We start from the raw sequence: 18,195 nt of genomic DNA, 5'->3' as shown, positions 1-18,195 counted from the left end.
TTCCCAAACGGCATTCTGCAGAGAAGAAGCAATCTCAGTAGGTGACCAGAGGGTTTCTGAACCCCGGGGACAGAGGAGTCGCCGCTCTTTGAAAACTTTGGCCCAGAGATGAGTGGATGGATGCGTTTCTTGGTTTCCAGTACCAAGCGGGATGTTCCCCTGTACCAGGGGAGGCCAGGAGTGAGCCTGGACCTTCCGTTCCTTCTGCTCTTAAAGACCAGTAGGGTGGTAACGACCGGCCCTCCTGCCCATGCAGAGAAAGCAGAGCCCCGCGAGTGCCCTACAGCAGCCCTCCGGGAGGCCGCGCAGGTGTCTTTGGCACTGACCGGGCACCTGCAGGCCGCGTGTTCAAGGACCTGACTTGACTCATCTTTAACTCTATCACACACCTGCGGCTTCGCTGAAAGCAGACTCCTTCTGGGGGACCCAGCCTGAGCCGGGCTGCCAAGCTGAGGCTGTCAGGGCACCGTCCGCTCCCAGAGTCGCTCCCGAAGTAGCCACTGCCCTCGGGGGTTCTCCGCCTCATACCAGTCCTCCCCCGGGGACACTGGGGGCTCCGGCGCAAAGAGCTCCGAGTCCCAGTCCATATCTTCTCCCGAGAAGTTGAAGAGGATCTGTCTGGAGCTCCCGAGCCTGGAGGGAGGAATGAGGCAAAGGGCTTAAGTTTGGCTTGGCCGGTGTAGAGAGAAAGGATGCTCTGATTTACCCTCCTGACGGAGCCTGGTGGATGCTCCCCTTGTGCCGGCACTCATGGAGGACAGAGCTGTGTCATCACAGGTTGTGGGGGGACCTGACCTTGGAGGGGAAGGATGGGAGATGAGGCCTGAGTCCTGGTTTAATATGTCCAGTGCATGGTCCTTTATTATGGAGGAGGGAAAAGGCCATTTGGAAAACCCCTGAACCCATCAGAGCTAGAGGGCTCTTGCAGAGAAACAAAGTAAGACAGGTGGGTGAGCTGAGGCAGGCGCTTCTGCTGTGAGAGGTGAGCTCCCTGCAGGGTGGCCTGGGGTGGCCAGAGCAAGTGTGCACGTATTTCTCTGAAGGAGTGAGTCCCAGGGATTTGGGAGTTGGAGATGGAAACTCGTCTTGGGGGAGAGCAGGATCTGCAGGGAAAGAGGCCAAGAGATGATGACAAGACGGCCAGCACAGACCTGGCCAGGACGGCCAGCAAAGACCCGGCCAGCAAGAAGCCCTTCATCCCAGCCTGCTGATGCCTTTCTACGGCAGGACCATCTGATTGGTTCCGGGTTGGTTCCCTCATGGTGCTATGCCTGCTTCAGCCCCAAATCATCATTAAAAATCTGTAGCGCACAGAGTATCAGTGACATCTGGGGGAAACAGTGAAGCAGGATGGACAAAGCATGAGGCCTCAGTGGCCAGAAAGGGAGGCAGATCCAGAGCTAAAGGGACAGTTAAGGTTGGGGACAGAGTTGAACCAAGCTAGAGTGTAAGTGTAAGCTGTTACAAAAAGTTTTAACCAACACCTCCCTCATGCCAAATAGGAATAATTTGTCCATGCAGGATGGGGTTCAGGCCACCTAAGAAGCACCCTGCAAGAGTCTGGTGGACATGACAGCATCTTGGTTACAGTCTGTGGCCCAAGCACTTACTCTTTTTTGCAGGCTTTGGGCTTAAATTTCAAAGTGCTGAAGGCCCCTTCCACAGCCTTGGGCAAGTAAATGGGGTGCCTCTCGAGTCTCCTCTGCGTGCCGATGGTCCGGCGCTCCGTGCTCCTCCGGACCTGGCCGGCTGTCGTGTGCCCCGCGACGTCCTCGGAGCGCCGTCGGGGTGCCCTGAGGATCCAGTTGGAGTGCAGACTATGCTCGCGGGAGCTGGTGGCCACTGGAAGAGAGAAGCCGGGCCCCGGGAAGGGAGGACTCACCATGGGGAGAGAGGGGAGCAGAAGGTCACAGAGATGTCAACTCGGGCTGAGGACTCACAATAAATGCGCATGTAAAATAGCAAATGCTTAGGAAGGCCCAGCTGGGGCCAGTGTGCTTATGCGTAGTCGCTCAGTCACGTCCGGTCCTCTGCGACCCCATGGACTGCAGCCGCCAGTCTCCTCTGTCCTTGGAATTCTTCAGGCAAGAATACTGGAATGGATTGCCATTTCCTTCTCCAGGAGATCTTCCCGACCCAGGGATCGAGCCCAGGTCTCCTGCACTGCAGGCGGATTCTATACCATCTGAGCCAACAGGAAGGCCCAGAGAGCCGAGCAAAGGAAATGATTCAACTCTGCAGTTTCGGGGTAGGGAGAAAATGCTCGAGCGTGTGTCCATTAAAGATAAGCACATAGACCTATGTTTTTGGACTTGGAAAGATGCCCTCGATGTATTGTAAATTAAGTGAAAACAGTGGATGAAAAAAATAGGCAAGAGATCTTATTTTTGTTTAAAAAGAATAATAAAGTGAGTCTATGTTTAAACCTTTTTGAAAGGACATACACCAAAACGTTAACAGTGATTATTATCTCCGGGTGGTATAATTACAGGCCAAATGCTTTAATTTCTTCTTTATACTTTGCTATGTTGTTTGACTCACTTGATTCACAATGAACATATGTTATTCTTGTTGTCAGAGAAAAAAACATAAAGTCATTTCCACTAAAAACGTTTAACTCTGAAGCTAACACTTACGTCCTCAATGGATGTGCATGCTCAATCGCTTCAGTCATGTCCAATTCTTTGCAACCCCAGGGACTGTAGCCCACCAGGCTCCTCTGTCCATGGGATTTCCCAGGCAAGAATACCGGAGGGGTTGCCACACCCTCTTCTAGGATATCTTCCTGACCCAGGGATTGAACCTGAATATCGGGCAAGTTTCTTACATGGCAGGCGGATTCTATACCACTGAGCCACCAGGGAAGCTCTGAGGGCCAAATATTAGAGAAACTGACAGTTGAATACTGGATGTGGGCTCAACTCATGAATGTGGTGGAGTTATCTGCTCCCCATCAGGAGGCAGCCAGTGATACACCTTGGAGAGGAGACGAGCATCATCTTCAACCCCACCCCACCTTCTCCAACAATCCAAGCTGGGCTTGAGCAAGCACCCTGGCCCTCTTCTGCCCTCCACACCCTTGCAGAGTGGCGGCCAGTGGGGGCCACAGAGGGAACACTGGGGGGTTGGGGTAGGGTGCAGAGGAGTGACAAATGGTGAAGGATCAGAGTCAGGTCTAGCGAACAGTGCTGTCCAGGGCCAACCTACATAATCAAATATATAGGTTAGAGATAAAATATATATGTTAAATATAATTTGTCTATTCCCTTTTCCCTGGTGGCTCAGCTGGTAAAGAATCCGCCTGCAATGAGGGAGACCTGGGATCGATCCCTGGGTTGGGAAGATCCCCTGGAGAAGGGAAAGGCTACCCACTCCAGTATTCTGGCCTGGAGAATTTCATGGACTGTATATGCCATGGGGTTGCAAAGTCAGACGCAACTGAGTGACTTTCAGTTTCATCCTTTTTCTTCTTTTTTCAATTCTGGTAACAGATACATAACATAAAATGTGCCCTCTGAGGCATCTTGTACATTCAGTGGGGTTGAGTATATTCACATCATTGTGTGACAGGTCTCCACAACTTTTTCATCTTGCAAAACTGATACTCTGTACCCATTTAAAAACTCCCCACCTCATCCCTTGCTTGAACTGTTGCCCTATTGCTTTCCCTCTTCAGTTCAGTTCAGTTCAGTTCAGTCGCTCAGTCGTGAGAGGCTTAAAAATTCCACCCCACCTCTGCCAAGAAAAATGGACCGCAGAGAAAGATTCAGTAGTGTTCGACTCTTTGTGACCCCATGGACTATACGTGCATGCATGTGTGCATGCTCAATTGTGTCCAACTCTTTGCAACCCCAAGGACTGTAGCCCACCAGGCTCCTCTGTCCATGAAAGAGTTCTCCAGGCCAGAATACTGGAGTGGGTAGCTGTTCCCTTCTCCAGGTAATCTTCCACACCCAGTGATGGAACCCAGGTCTCCTGCATTGCAGGCTGATTCTTTACCAGCTGAGACGCCAGGGAAGCCCAAGAATACTGGAGTGGGTAGCCTATCCCTTCTCTAGTGGATCTTCCCAGCCCAGGAGTCAAACCAGGGTCTCCTGCACTGCAGGCAGATTGTTTACCAGGTAGCTACCAGGGAAGCCCCACAGAGAAGGAGTTTTTGTCCAAACAGGGGGCCCAGGGTTAAAGGGGGTACACCAGTGTGGGGGCAGCAGGGACAGCCAAAGCCAGGACCCCAAGGCGTAGAGCGAGCTCAGGGCCAGGCTCTGGCTTGCAGATGAGAGTTGCCCATTTCCCAGGGGAAGTCCAGTCCGCAGACCCCACCCCACGCCCACCTCCCGCCCCGGGGATGGCACTCACCTCCCGCCCCGGGGATGGCACTCACCGTCAAGGTCCACGTCTTCATCCTGCAGGCCCGCCTCCGCAGCCCGCGGCCGCTGCTCCGCATCCAGCTCTGCGATGATGGAGTCAAAGAAGGCGATGGCCTCCGCCACGTCCGCGCTCAACTGGGAGTACTTCTTCGGGGTGGGTTTCTGCTAGAGGTGAAGGGCAGGGGGAAGGGCAGAGCTGCGTGAGCCAGCCCAGCTCGGAGTGCCCTCCGCAAGGGATGCTGGAAAGGACCAAATGTTGCTAAAATTAAACGTTTAAGAGATGTTGCACATTTGCACCTAAATTTGAAGCAGTGCCCCTGAAAGGAAGGTAGATACTCCAGATCCACAGTTGCTATAGTCAGTGGATTTTCCGTTATCTCAAGGAGGGGTGGGGTATGAAAGGGTGAGTCAATCTGCCTCTGTGTTGGTCAGGGACTGTTATCCGCCATTAGGCAAAATAATTTGTCTTTCTTTGGCCTGTCCCCTGCAGATAAGCCCAATTAGGAGATTGCCCAGTTCCCCGGGGCAGGTGATGAGATGCTCACAGCAGGAAAGAGGGGATGAGATCTGTTGACAATAAAACACTCGAGAAGAGGTGCTGGTAGGAAAAGTGGCCAGTTCGGGTTCAGTCGTGGAATGCACTGAGGGCAAATTGGTATGACTGTTTGAAAAGTGAAAGCAATGATAGTAATACAATATAAAGTGTTTAAGAAATTGACTGAAAGTCAGACCAGGTTCCGGGTTCTGTCCTGATCCATTCTCCTTGAGGGTATCCTCCTCCTTCTCTTCATCACCATCATCATCTTCACAACAGCCCCCAGGCAGTCACCAGTGACTGGCATCATGGAAGTCCAAGCACTGTGGTGGACTTCGGGGGAGAACTCAGGAGGAAAGGCACAGAATCAACATGTGAACTAATTAAAAACTCCCCACAGAATGTAGCAAGTGAGAGCACTCAGGGAGGAAAAAGAGAGATGATAGGTGTTAACTGGGCTCTTTGGACCAAGTATAGTGATCTTTTATTGTTTGTGTGCATTGTGAAAGTAGTGAAAGTCGATCAGTTGTGTCTGACTCTTTGCGACCCCATGGACTCATCCTTGGAATTCTCCAGGCCAGAACACTGGAGTGGGTAGCCTTTCCCTTCTCCAGGGGATCTTCCTAACCCAGGGATCAAATCCAGGTCTCTTGCATTTCAGGTGGATTCTTTGCTAGCTGAGCCACAAGGGAAGCCCAAGAATACTGGAGTGGGTAGCCTTTCCCTTCTCCAGGGGATCTTCCTGACCCAGGAATCAAACCGGGGTCTCCCACATTGTGGGTGGATTCTTTACCAACTGAGCTATCAGGGAAGCCCTTTTGAAAGTGGGGTGGTATTTAAAATGAAAGTGATTTAATCACAGATTTGCATGTTAGGAAACTAAAGGATGACATCTTTATACATGCATAATTTTTTGGTGAAATATATACATTTTTTGAGCAAACTCTGGAAGATAGTGGAGGACAGGGGATCCTGGCGTGCTACAGTCCATGGGGTCACAGAGAGTCAGACATGACTGAGTGACTGAACAACAACAAAAATGCATTTTATACCACTAGGGGACTTTTTCTTTTGTTTGGCCGTGCCACAGCTTGCAGGATCTTAGTTCCCTGGCCAAGGATCTAACCCATGTCCCCTGCAGTGGAATCCCAGAGTCCCAACCACTGGACCACCAGCGAATTCCCAAGAAGCATCTTTAAATAGTGGATTTTTTTTTCCTCGTATATTTGTGAGAAGCATTCTTGGAGAAAATTTTGGAAGCACCTCAAAATATAGCGAACCTTTTCTGTTAAAAGTGGAAAACTGTTCATATGTGGTTATCCTGCCCCGTTCAAAGGGCAGATGAAAATGAAAGTGGTGGGGGGCGGTTAAAACTCGATGTCAAGGAGAACGAGAGAGAGGTCGTCAGTGAGACAGACACCCAAGAATTCCTGGCAGATGGAAAGCGGTTGAAGAGGAGGGACTGCGGTAACAGAGCAGAGGAACTTACCTTCCAGAGAGCTGCAGGGGGCGGGCGGGGGGCGGCGTGCGGTACAGAATTGGGAGCACTTGAAAAGGGGGACAGTTTGACCCTTAAAACCAGAAATGTTCTAGACTTGGCAGCACCAGGTACACCAAGGATTGGGATGGAAAACTAAGGGACTGGTGGACAGTCTCTATGGACTCAGCCAGCCGGGCCACCCTTCCACTGTCAGACGACCAGAAGGCTCATCTCTGGAGGCGGCTCCCTGTGTTTTCTCTTGCTAGTCCCTCTGCCTTGAACACCTTATCTGACCAGCTCCTATCTGACCATCAGGACATGGCTGAGACAGCACTTTCTCCCTCAGATGATGCTAAGCATCTGCATTTTTGAGTAGGAAGAGGCTTGTACCCTAGCTATGCCTGCGCAGAATGACAATTGCTCCCTTTTTCCCTTATTTCCAGTCATTTTCCCCCAAGCTCCCAAAACCTCAGGCCACCCTGCTTCTTTATCCCATAAGTGCCTGGGCCCCTTGCTTTCCTGGAGGCAGATCTGAATTTGTCCCCCATCTCCTCGCTTGGCTGCCTTGTGGACTCTTTGCTGCAAACCCTGGCATCACAGCGTTTGGGTTTCATGTGAATTAGGTAGACAAGCCTGGCTTGGTGACACCAAGGCTAACCTGCAAGTCCAGGCTCCCTGGGCCTTTTCAAGCCGTTTTTCAAACTCAGGCTGATTCTGACGTTTCCAGCCTTTCCTGCAGCTTCCCTGGGCCTTTCTCGCCTCTATTAAGACATTCTCTTGGTCTCCAAGTGAGATCACTAGCACAAGAGCTACATCAACTGAAGCTCAGGGTTTAGGGCTCAGGCTAAGATCACAGAAAATCTACTTTACAAAGCGGTAGTTGGACAAAATGGGACTTCAGTCACCCACACCATTGGGTGAGAGCCAAAATAGTTCTCCCTCTCTGAACTCAATACTCTTAAATAAAAGCGGATTGCCTTCCTTCCCATTTTGACTTTTCCTGGCCCAGAATTTTTCAGCTACTTCTTTGGAAAGACTGCTACATGCCTGCTTTCTGGGGCACCTGCTCAAGCCCGAGTGTCACAGGGCTCGTGTTCCTTCAGTCCCCACAGCCCCAGAGCAACGAGCTTTCTCTGAGAGCATCTATATTGCGTTGCCAACTCCACTCAGGTTTGCCTTTCACATTTAGCCTTCAGTGGTCTTAAGGTCATCATTTTCCAAGCCTCCCTGTCCGACTCCTTCACAACAAGCCTAGGTCTCGGATTACTTTCCCCAGATGAATCCCTTGCACTTTCCCAAACCAAACTCCACTGCATTTCTCACTGTAATGTTTGAGTCCCCCAAGGCAGTGTATTTTTCTGCATTTCACATCCGCTCCCATCCTGCCGGGTTTCACCTGCTGCTCTTTGGGTCCTTCAGCTTCTCCAATCTGTTTACTTTCTCCTGGGATCTGTCAGTATTTGTCTCCAAGAGGTTTGGATGCTCCAAAACGAACATGCAGGTGTAAGCAGCAACATTTTGTCAGAGGTTAGGGTAGGGGGACATTCTAAGCCCACCCAAAGCCAAGAGGATCCCCACTAAACTTGGAGCCGCCGCCTCCCTTTTCGTGCTTGGGGCCCTGCCCTCACCTCCCCAGGGGCCGTCTTACGGGGCCCCTCCTCCCTACGCTTTCACCCCGAGGCAGAGAGACACAGGCACGGTGTTTCTGTTTATGTGGAGAGCAACGTGGTATGAAGCCCTCATAGCCGCACACCAGGCCCATGATTCTTGTGGATTTTGAACCTTTCCTTTTGTTTTGGGGTGTGGCCGGGCAACAATGCTATGATCGTTTCAGGTGGACAGCGAAGGGACTCAGTCATACACATACATGTACCCATTCTCCCCAAAACCCCGCTCCCGTCCAGGCTGGCACATAACACTGAGCAGAGTTCCATGGGCTGTACAGTAGGTATAGGTCCTTGCTGGGTATCCATTTTAGATGCAGCATATAAATATATATAGTGTGTACCTGACCCTCCCAAACTCCCTATCACTGCCCCCATCCCTCCCCCCAGCAACCACAAGTTTGTTCTCCAAGTCTGTGAGTCTCTTTCTGTTTTGTAAGTAAGTTCATGTGTATCCTTTCCTTTTAGATACTGCATATAAGGGATGTCATACAACAGACTCGTGATTCTCAACCTTGTCTATGAAATAGTTTTGGCAAATGACACTCACAGATAGGCTGTCTTTGGATAGATGCTCATTGCCAAACACTATCTACACGAGAGGCTGTAGGATACACCCAACTCCCAACATTCTTGTAATTCTACCCATTTCTCTTCCAACACATCAGTGTGGTTCAGACAAGAGGCTGAGATTATGGCGCTTCAGATTATGGGTTGTATCAGTGCAGATGGCCTGTCTTTCCATCTATGAATGTCAGGCACCTATTTCAATGCCTGACACAAAGTAATTTGTTGAATGAATAAATATACCCTGTATACATGCCAACATCTAATGTTTATATTTTCCAACAGTTTGCATGATTCTAACTTATACATTTGGATTTAACTTGACAAAATTTGAGAACTCTGTACCCCTTATTTTCATGGAGTACTTATAATACAACCTTGAGCTAAAAACATCTGGAAATCAAAATGTCAATGCATTGCAATGAAATTTACAGGATCAAGGATGGAACTGGTCTGGCTGGCTTGGGGAGATCATTTTCCCTTGGTTCATTCAGCTGGGTGAAATGAAATGCAAAACAGTTTAAATTTTTCCATAAGCAATGTAATGGTCTCAAAAGAAGCCCTTCAGGATGTATTTAAAAGCTCAAATACATCCTCTTTGCTTCTGCTACCCTTGGAATGGCTATTTACAATCAAGTCCCAAGTTATAAGTTATACTTTTCCCTTTTATATCACAACACCTAGGGAAATGTGTACCCATCATTGAAGAGGGGTTCGTGATAAAAAGAATGGGAGCTTAAGAAACACGAACGGTATATGGCACAAATGAACCTATCTACAAACCACAAAGACTCATAAAGAGCAGACTCGTGGTTGCCACAGTAGAGGGAGGTGGGAAGGACTGGGAGTGTGGGATTAGCAGGTGGAAGCTATTAGATATAGGATGGATAAACAACAAGGTCCTATGGTATAGCACAGGGAACTATATTCAATATCCTGTGATAAACTGTAATGGAAAAGAATATTAAAAAAGAGTGTATACATGTGTATAACTGAGTCACTTTGCTGTATAGCAGAGATTGGCACAACATTGTAAATCAACCACATTTCAGTAAAAAAAAATAAGAACCGTAGATCTGACAAACAAACAACTTGGGGAAAGGTATAATCATTGAAATTTAAATATATATGTACACACGTCCACATCCACATTTTCAATAGATAAGCTATTGGTAGACTTGTCAGAGCTAAACAACAACCAAATAGTGATGTAGACAATACAGCTGAGAAAATCAGACCAAAAAGATAGAAAGGAGGGGCAGGGTTTGTCACAAACTATAGTGTAACTAAACCTGGGAATTACCTCTTACAGCTAAGTGTTACGATCATTTGGGAAGCATAGCTGTACCTCTTCTGTGTTTGGCGTTAGAGGCTGCAGACTCACAGGCTGACAAGCTGCCTTTTTTCTCCAGTATTATCATCTTAAAGCCATTATTTCCTTTGCTAGTACCTGGTACCTTCTCTACTCCTCCCCTTAAAGGTCACCTAAATGATCTTTTCACTTTAGCAAAACAGCAAGTGAGTGTTTTTTGCTCATACTTATGAAACTCTTCGAAGCCTAACTAATAGAACTGAATTAATAGCCTTGAAGCATAGTATAAAACTCTTCACACATGATAAATGAAAAATTACAATCCAGTGAGAGGAGGGATAGATTTGTCAATAAATGGTGTTGAATCTTTGCTATCTGGGAAAAATTTCAAATAGGATTCTCACTTCCCCCTATGTGTAAAAATAAATTGCTGATAGATAAGAGGGTTGGGGTCTTTATGGAACTACTGAAAAAAAAAAAGGAGGAAAATGGCAAATATGTAACTACCTTGAGACATACAAGGGATTTCTAAGCATGAAACAAGTATCAAAGACAAAAGGTGACATATTTAACTACATAAAAACTGGTAATATTTTTAATGATAAATAAAATTGTACTGTCAAGTAAAATTAAACTATATATAAAATTAAGAAAATAATTTTAACCATGTGGCAGACAATGTGCTCATATTCTTGATGTGAATCCATATAAATAAAAAAAGTTTGCTAGAACAAAAATGTATAAAGACATGAATGGACAATCCATTAATCAAGAATACACATTGGTTTGATAAAACAAGAGGGTCATTCTTTGCTCAAGCAATAATTTTTTTAAAAGTACATAAGATAATTCAGTTTATATATTAAATCAACAGACTTTAAAAATTAATGACACTGCTTGGTGTTGATAAAATGCAATAAGAAGAGCCTTCTAATTCACTGTTGATGAAAGCATAAATTATAAAATATTTCTGGAAAACAATATGTAGAAGAACCTTTAAAAATGAATGACTTTTAACCTTTGACCTGGTAATCACACTAAGGAATAACTGTCCAAAAGATGCCTTTATAGACAGAGTAAGATGAATTCATTCATAATGTTTAACAATTGTTTAAAGGGTTGTAAGTTAAATTTTTGCATTAAAACTTCAGTTTTCAAAAACAAGTTAATGATAGAAAAGAACCCAAAATATAAGTTATTTAAAAGTATATGGTATATGCCAAATTTAGTGAATTTATACATGTACATACATAAAGGTTGCCAAATTCAGGAACTAAAAAAACTTAATGGCAGTTAAATTTCAATTTTACATAAGCTATAAATTTTTGGTACTAATATATACCAAATATTATATGGACATAATTATATTTTTAAAATCCATCATTTATCTGAAATCCAAATTTAAATAGGCATCCTCTATTTTATCTGGGAACACTACTATACAAATCTACAACTATACAAGAAATAAATGATTGAAAGAAAATATATTTAAGCATTTTAGAGTGATTATTCTAGATGATATGATTCTAAGTTATTTCAATTTTCTTCAACTTATCTGTGTTTTATAAATTTCATTTAATGGGTAAATATAACTTAGAAAAAATGTTTACCAAAAAAAAAAAGTGCCCTTTTGATGATAAACTGATTCATTACACATGGGATGCTTTAATTATTAGGATATCATTTCGTATGAATACACCCAAATATATTCTACTCTATTAAAAACAAAAGATAATTTTCCATTCACTGAAAATCAAGTCTCCCATAAACTTTTCTGTTTTCTTCTTAAATTACAACTGGGGTTTCTTAGGTTATTTGTTTATTGAGTTACTATATGCCTGGAGCTTCACTAGAAGCTGGAGATAAAAAGATAAATAAGACATGGTGATTCCATTCAAGGAGCTCATGACCAGTAGCAGATACAGCAAATGAACAGACAATTACAGTGCTGCGTGCTGAGTGCTAGGTGCTGGGAGCTAAGTGCTGAGTTAAGGGCCAGACCCAGGGAAGGGAGAAATCCACCATGTTAGACTGTGGATGTGAGAAATGGCTTCCTGGGGCAGTGCTTTGTCTGCTGTCTTACAAAGACAAGAAGTTAGCCAGGTGAGTGGGGTGTAGCGGAGAGGAAAATGGGAGGAGGAAATGTTGTTTCTAAGCCGAGCAAGCAGCAGGTGTCTGGAAGATAGATTGGGGATATAATTACCCATCCTGTGATCTGACTGAGAGGGACTGCAGGAATTGGATACTCTGTTATCGGTCATTATTTTACTGTCTGTCATTTTCTGGGGAACTCTGCCAAGCATAATAGAAATTCTTTGCAGTTCATACTGAATGTTTACTGCCCTTTAACTCTGCCAACCAGATACGGGCCCAGGACTAGGGACCTCCAGTAAACCTGCTCACAGAAAACCTGCACTTTCATATCACCACGTTTGCAGAAATTCCCCGCAACAGAACTGAGAAATAACCCCCAATGGTAGATGGGAATCCAGGACCTGCTTCCCCATCCCATATGCCATTTATAGATGGATGATTTAGAATCTTCTTAGGTGAATTGGATTTAGATCTTTCTACTGTAGAGGAGAAAAAAAAATCTATTTGCTGTTGACATGGTCTTATTTCATGAACCAGGATTGAGCAGCCAATGACAGAAACTTTATTCTGAAAGCTATCTATTATCAGAGCAAAACTACTTTAAATAAAAATCAATCACATTTGGCAGGCATTCTCCAGAATTCCGCTGGTTCTGTTTAAGTTATTCTTATAGCAGGTGAATTTCTTTAGTTGGGGGGTGGGGGGTGGAAAGGGAATTGGTGCTGGGAGAGGTGTACGTTGAACAGCTGGTTCATTCACCCAGGCAGACATGTCGGGAATCCAAGCTGCTCAGAGCTAGATGACACACAGAAATAAAGACATTTCTTTAGACTGGGGCAGGTGACCAGGAACCTTAGCTTTGGAAAATATTTCCTCCCAAACCTTCTGGGCAGAGTTTCTTGGGTGCATGGCAGCCACCCCCAAACTGCCTCCCTGGGAGCCCAGACACTGTGGTCCACTCAGGTCCCCTTGGGTGGCTCAGATCTCACAGAGGGATGCCGGCTGTTCACCTGTTCATCTGGCCCTAAAAACATGGGAAGCAATCCTCAGGGAATTCCCCAAGTGCTGACACGCACTCCAGACAAAATCAGAGGGTAATCTCAAACTTTGCCTCCTCACCTCCCATCAAAACCCAAGCTCCCTGGTGGTTCAATGGCTAAGACTACGCACTCCCAATGCAGGGGCCCCGGGTTCGCTCCCTGGTCAGGAAACTAGATCCCATGTACTGCAACTAAGATTCCACAGATCACAACTAAAGATCCTGAATGCTGCAACGAAGACCTGGTGCAGCCAAATAAATTAAAAAAATAAATAAATATTTGAAAAAGCCCAAGCTCCTGGACTGTTAAAAAGGAAGGAGGTTCTGAGAACATGGATGAACCTTGAAAACACTATGCTAAGAGAAAGAAGCCAGTCACAGACGGACAAGTACTGTGCAATTCCATTTATATGAGGTTCCTAGAATAGGTAAATTCATAGAGACAGAAAGTAGAATACAGAAGTCGAGGTGAAAGGGAAAATGGGGAGTCACTGCTTAATGGGCCCAGACTTTCTGTCTGGGCTGATGAAAATTTTCTGGGAATGGATAGCTACACAGCATTATGCTTAATGCCAGGGAATTAATTGCACACTTAAAAATGGTTCAAATGGTAACTTTTTTTTTTTTTGTAAATTTTATTTTTTTAAAGAATTTTAAAGAGAGTTATATTTTAAGAAATAAAAGATAGTTGTCAAACATTTTATAAAAACATTCTCCTACTTTCTAAATGAAGTATTTTTAGAACCCCCATGACCTCTTAAAGGAATGTATTTTCTAGTTTCTACTAATTTACTTTTGAAAAGCATTCTAAAAATACGTTAATTAGGGCTTACTGACTTTGGGCTGAATTATCATGGGTCTATATAAATGATCATTTGGAAAAGCTTACAGAAAGCTCTGGGGTAAAGAGCTCTGATTTCTGTCTGGCAGTTAACCATTTGATATTACACAGGGTTGCACATTTTTCTTTAAAAGAAATGTATATTATATCAAAGAAAAGCACTTAATTTCATAATTCATTGACTGTGATAGACTTCATTACCCATAATCTGAGGGCACTGAAAATCATTCATTTAAGGTACTATGAAATCCCACGTTGAAAATGGTAAATGCTGTGTTATGCTTATTTTACCACCCCCTCAAAAAAAAAAAAAAAAAAAAGCCAAGCTTGAAAGAAAGTGATGAGTGAAAAAAAGAGAGACGGGAAGTAACCCAGAGACCTCCAGCGGCTTGACGACATTACTGTGGGAACAAGGTGAGGGGAGAAACACGCCAAGGCTGAGGTCGGTCTTGTCCCAGACCAGACCCCAAAGCAGGCTGAGCAATTTGCTTTCCAAAGTGCTGGGATGAGGGGGGAAATAGCAAGAAACACAGCAGGACAGCTTTTAACTTCTCACGGGCTTTTTTTCTCTCAGAGGGTGCACCACATCTTTAGGGGACTTTGACAGAGATTTCGGAAGGGCGCGTGGTTCCCCCTAACCCCCATGCCTCTGGCATCTGAATCCTCCACTGGGTCCCAAAGGACCTGCAGGAGTTACACAGCCAGGTCCCTTCCCCAGTTCCTCACTAGGATACGTGCCTTGTGCGACTTGGTGGTCACCCGCAAGGGCTCTGAGAAATCGCCTCCAGAAATCTGCCTCCTGGGTCACTGCCTGCCTTTCCCTCAAGAGTGATCACCGATGAAAGTAAGAACTTTGCCTCATTTAGCAGCATCTTGAAGAGTTCCTGACACATACTATGTGGTCAATAAACATGTGTTGTTAAGCGAAGGAAGGAAAGAAGGAATGATACACTTATTGATGAATTGTTACTAAAATATCAGTGAGGGCGTTACAAATGACATCACCCATGATTCCCGGTATCAGATCCTCTATGAGAAAGTTTAGAATTTAAAGCTGGGAAAAATCTGGATTCCCATAAGCAATAGGTATGGTTCTTCCTCTTAGTAAGAATTCTGAAATAAGTCCTGCTCTTTTTACGTTGTAGCGCCCAGGAAGTGCAAAGCCAAACCCAGCTGTACATTTGCATGTTTTCTTGAGCAGTCTTGATTTTCTGTGGATGCTTTTTCTCTCCCAGCTTTCCAGTGTCTGTTGCCACCTTATGCTGCTGGTATATGAATCCTCTCAGACCCTCTGTAGAATGATTAGGAAGTAAGGAAGTATTTCTGCTGAAATGATTTGAAGACACAGTACCTATTCATTACGAAGATCCTTTTATAGCTGGGCTCACACTCCATCCCCAGCTTTCTCCCTAGTACACAGTTGACAGAACAAACTCAATATTTCAAGGCTACAGAAAAAAGTATTACACAGGGCTTCCCAGGTGGTGCTAGTGAAACCACCTGCCGATGCAAGAGACCCAAGAGACGTGGCTTCGGTCCCTGGGTCAGAAAGATCCCCTGGAGGAGGGCATGGCAACCCTCTCTAGTATTCTTGCCTGGAGAATCCCATGGACAGAGGAGCCTAGCAGACTACAGTCCAGCGGGTTGCAAAGAATCGGACACGACTGAAGCAACTTAGCACACACATGTGCACAAAGTGCCTGGAGGTAATATAACTGGAGCTGAGAACCCCAGGATAGTCAACCTGGACAGGAGTCCAGAAGCCATGGTGACCCACTCTATCATTGGAGGTGATCACAAAGGAGGAGTTGGCCCTGAAGGAGGAGGTGGCCCCAAAGGAGGGGCGTCAGGCCCCCGAGTCTACAACTGGCTGGCTGCAGGATCAGTACCCATGCCTGAGAGTAGGATACTTCATATGGGCCCCAACACTGACCTACTTTGAGAGTTCAAATGGTTATCTAAACTGCTCCCACATGGGATAAAATGCAGACAGTTGAAACCAGTTGGGTGAGGCCAAGCCCTAGAGATCTGATAACAGACCAGATGGTCAGTGTTAATGGGACTTGCAGGCCTGCAGGACACTCTGGGGAGGCAGCCAGGATGGGGTAGGGGATGAGAGGGCAGCAAGGCCTGCTCTGAACACCTTAGCACTCAGGAGAATGATTGATGGGGATTTGAAACAGCCTCAAACTTCAGACATTTAAAAAAAAAAATTAGGGAACAAAGGAACAAGTAACAGTGAGATTTGGGTCTTAGCAAAATCTGGTCACCGAGACTCAGCTTGTGCTTCTGTGATCCTGAGGGACTTTCTTTCCCCTTCTCTTCTGGCATTATTGGAATTACCTCCAAAACACATAATGTGTACAAACACTGTGATAAGTACAAGTGAAAGTGTTAGTCACATCTGACTCTTGCGACCCCATGGACTGTTGTCCATCAAGCTCCTCTGTCCATGGAGTTCTCCAGGCAAGAACACTGGAATGGGTAGCTATTCCCTTCTCCAGGGATCTTCCCAACCCAGGGACTGAACCCAGGTCTTCTTCATTGCAGGCAGATTCTTTACCATCTGAACCACCAGGGAAACCATAAAATGCAGGTCCTTCCCTTCACTGATTTCCTGCTTGGTCTGCCTGGGCAGGAAGACGCCAGTGCCCAGAAAAGTTGCCATTCAGTCTCCTGGAGTCACAGACTCTCAGGCTGTGACTGAGTCCCCCCTGAGTACCTGAGCACCTCACACAAACACAGCAAATCCTCCCAATGTGCGCTTTTCACTGGGACTTTCAGATGTGACTGTCTTCATCAAAGTAACAGCAATAACTTGTTGAGAAGTGATGTGCTGAAGTAATGTGCTATCAAGCAAATGTCATAAAAGCCTCCTCTCACCCAGGAGGTGGGCTGTAAGTGACAGGCAAACTGTTGGCCTGAAGACCTTGCCCAAGCCCTCCTCCTGGGCTGCTCTGGGGATGCCAGAAACTGTCCCTCCCCTGTGGCTTCCACGTGAAAACTCAACATGGGACCAGCCACCCTTCCCAGGCCGGGGAGAAGGCCATGGAGACTCTCTGAGGTCTTGGAGCTGTTGCTCAGAACACACAGATTAATTAAGCTGTGCTTGGACAAACCAGGATTCCCACTTGCCTCTCAGAAAAATGCTCCTGTCCATAGTATTTCTTGGGGGCACTCGAAAGAAAGTGAAAAAGTGTTACTTGTTCAGTCATGTCCGACTGATTCCATGGACTGTAGCCCGCCAGGCTCCGCTGTCCATGGGATTCTCCAGGCAAGAATACTGGAGTGGACTGCCATTTCATCCTCCAGGGCATCATCCGGACCCAGGGATCGAACCCGGGTCTCCTGCATTGCAGGTCATTTCTTTACCATCTGAGCCACCAGGGAAGCCCACGGTGGTACTTACCTTCATTTCTTTGCCGGCGGACTTCTTTGCGCCCCTGGAGGATTTCGAGGAGGTGGAGGAGACGCCCTGGGCGCGGCTGGGCTTCAGGTCGTTGAGGCTGCTAAGGTACTTCTTGCGCAAGGCCAGCAGCTCCTGCAAGTACTGCAGGCAGTCCTGGGTGCGCGAGAGCATCCACGCGCGGTCCCCCTCCTGCTGCAGGTAGTACAGGCTGCTGTCCATGCTGCCGGCGCTCCGGTATTTCTTTAAGGACTCGCTGAACTTCTCGCCGTGGTCCCCGACCACGTACACGGAGCTGCTGCGGATCAGCCTGACGGCGGGGCTGGGGCCGTGGTAGTAAGGGCTCTCCGCCACCTCTGCCTTCCTGTGCGGGCCAGAGTGAAGGATGGAGTGGAGCTTTCTGAGCATGGTGCTGGGTTTCTCTCTGTGGGTGCCTTCCAGCTGCCTGCGCGGTGCCACTTGATCTAGCTGGGGGCGCGGGAGCCAACCTGCAGGACTGCCCCCATCTGCCTTCGCGGAGGCCCCTGAGTCCCGGAATCCCAGCGATTGTGGGCTCGGTCAGGCGGGCAACCCGGGCATCTCTCATGGGGGGAACTTTCACATCCAATACCCGAGATGCCATAAACCACCTGAGGACGTGAGGGAGTGCGCCCTGAGCTTTAGAAGCAAGCTCCCTGGCTGGCTTGAAGCACCCCAGAGGGGCAAATACCTTCCTCGCTGTTCCATCAAAGGTCCCAGCTGGATGGGGAACGTGTGACGCTGCGTTTCCCTGCTCAGCTATGTTCTCTCCTTTTCCTTTTGCATTTCTGGATGTGGTATCACTCCGTTTGACTGGATCTTGCTGTGGGTTTTTATGTTTCCACCTCTGTTGAGCTGGCCCTGGTCCTGAA

At 46.6% G+C, this 18,195-nt stretch overlaps 1 protein-coding gene across 1 annotated transcript; it reads right to left on the bottom strand.

Moving 5' to 3' along the window:
• Positions 1 to 458: 458 nt before the first annotated feature.
• Positions 459 to 17,713, bottom strand: C13H13orf42 (chromosome 13 C13orf42 homolog). The gene is made up of 4 exons (XM_055426807.2): positions 17,309 to 17,713; positions 4,382 to 4,529; positions 1,611 to 1,842; positions 459 to 633 (listed from the first exon to the last, which is right to left on the bottom strand). Exons 1-4 carry the CDS (start codon positions 17,711 to 17,713, stop codon positions 459 to 461), a joined length of 960 nt encoding a protein of 319 aa, XP_055282782.2.
• Between the last annotated feature and the right edge of the window lie 482 nt (positions 17,714 to 18,195).

Source organism: Moschus berezovskii, chromosome 13 (genome assembly GCF_049115385.1).
Source record: "Moschus berezovskii isolate FMDL1 chromosome 13, NW_MosBer_1.0, whole genome shotgun sequence".
In the NCBI taxonomy this organism is placed as follows: domain Eukaryota; kingdom Metazoa; phylum Chordata; class Mammalia; order Artiodactyla; family Moschidae; genus Moschus; species Moschus berezovskii.
The sequence above is the reverse complement of the archived record's forward strand: the minus strand, read 5'-3'. Positions and strand labels throughout refer to the sequence as shown.

What these genes read in the sequence shown, in the direction of transcription:
- C13H13orf42 (XM_055426807.2), bottom strand. Translation starts at nt 17,713, where the DNA reads ATGCTCAGAAAGCTCCACTCCATCCTTCACTCTGGCCCGCACAGGAAG. An exon ending in TGAAGACGTGGACCTTGACG is followed by an intron (nt 1,843 to 4,381) that starts GTGAGTGCCATC and finishes TCTCTCTTCCAG; the next exon opens with TGGCCACCAGCTCCCGCGAG. An exon ending in CCCAAAGCCTGCAAAAAAGA is followed by an intron (nt 634 to 1,610) that starts GTAAGTGCTTGG and finishes TCCTCCCTCCAG; the next exon opens with GCTCGGGAGCTCCAGACAGA.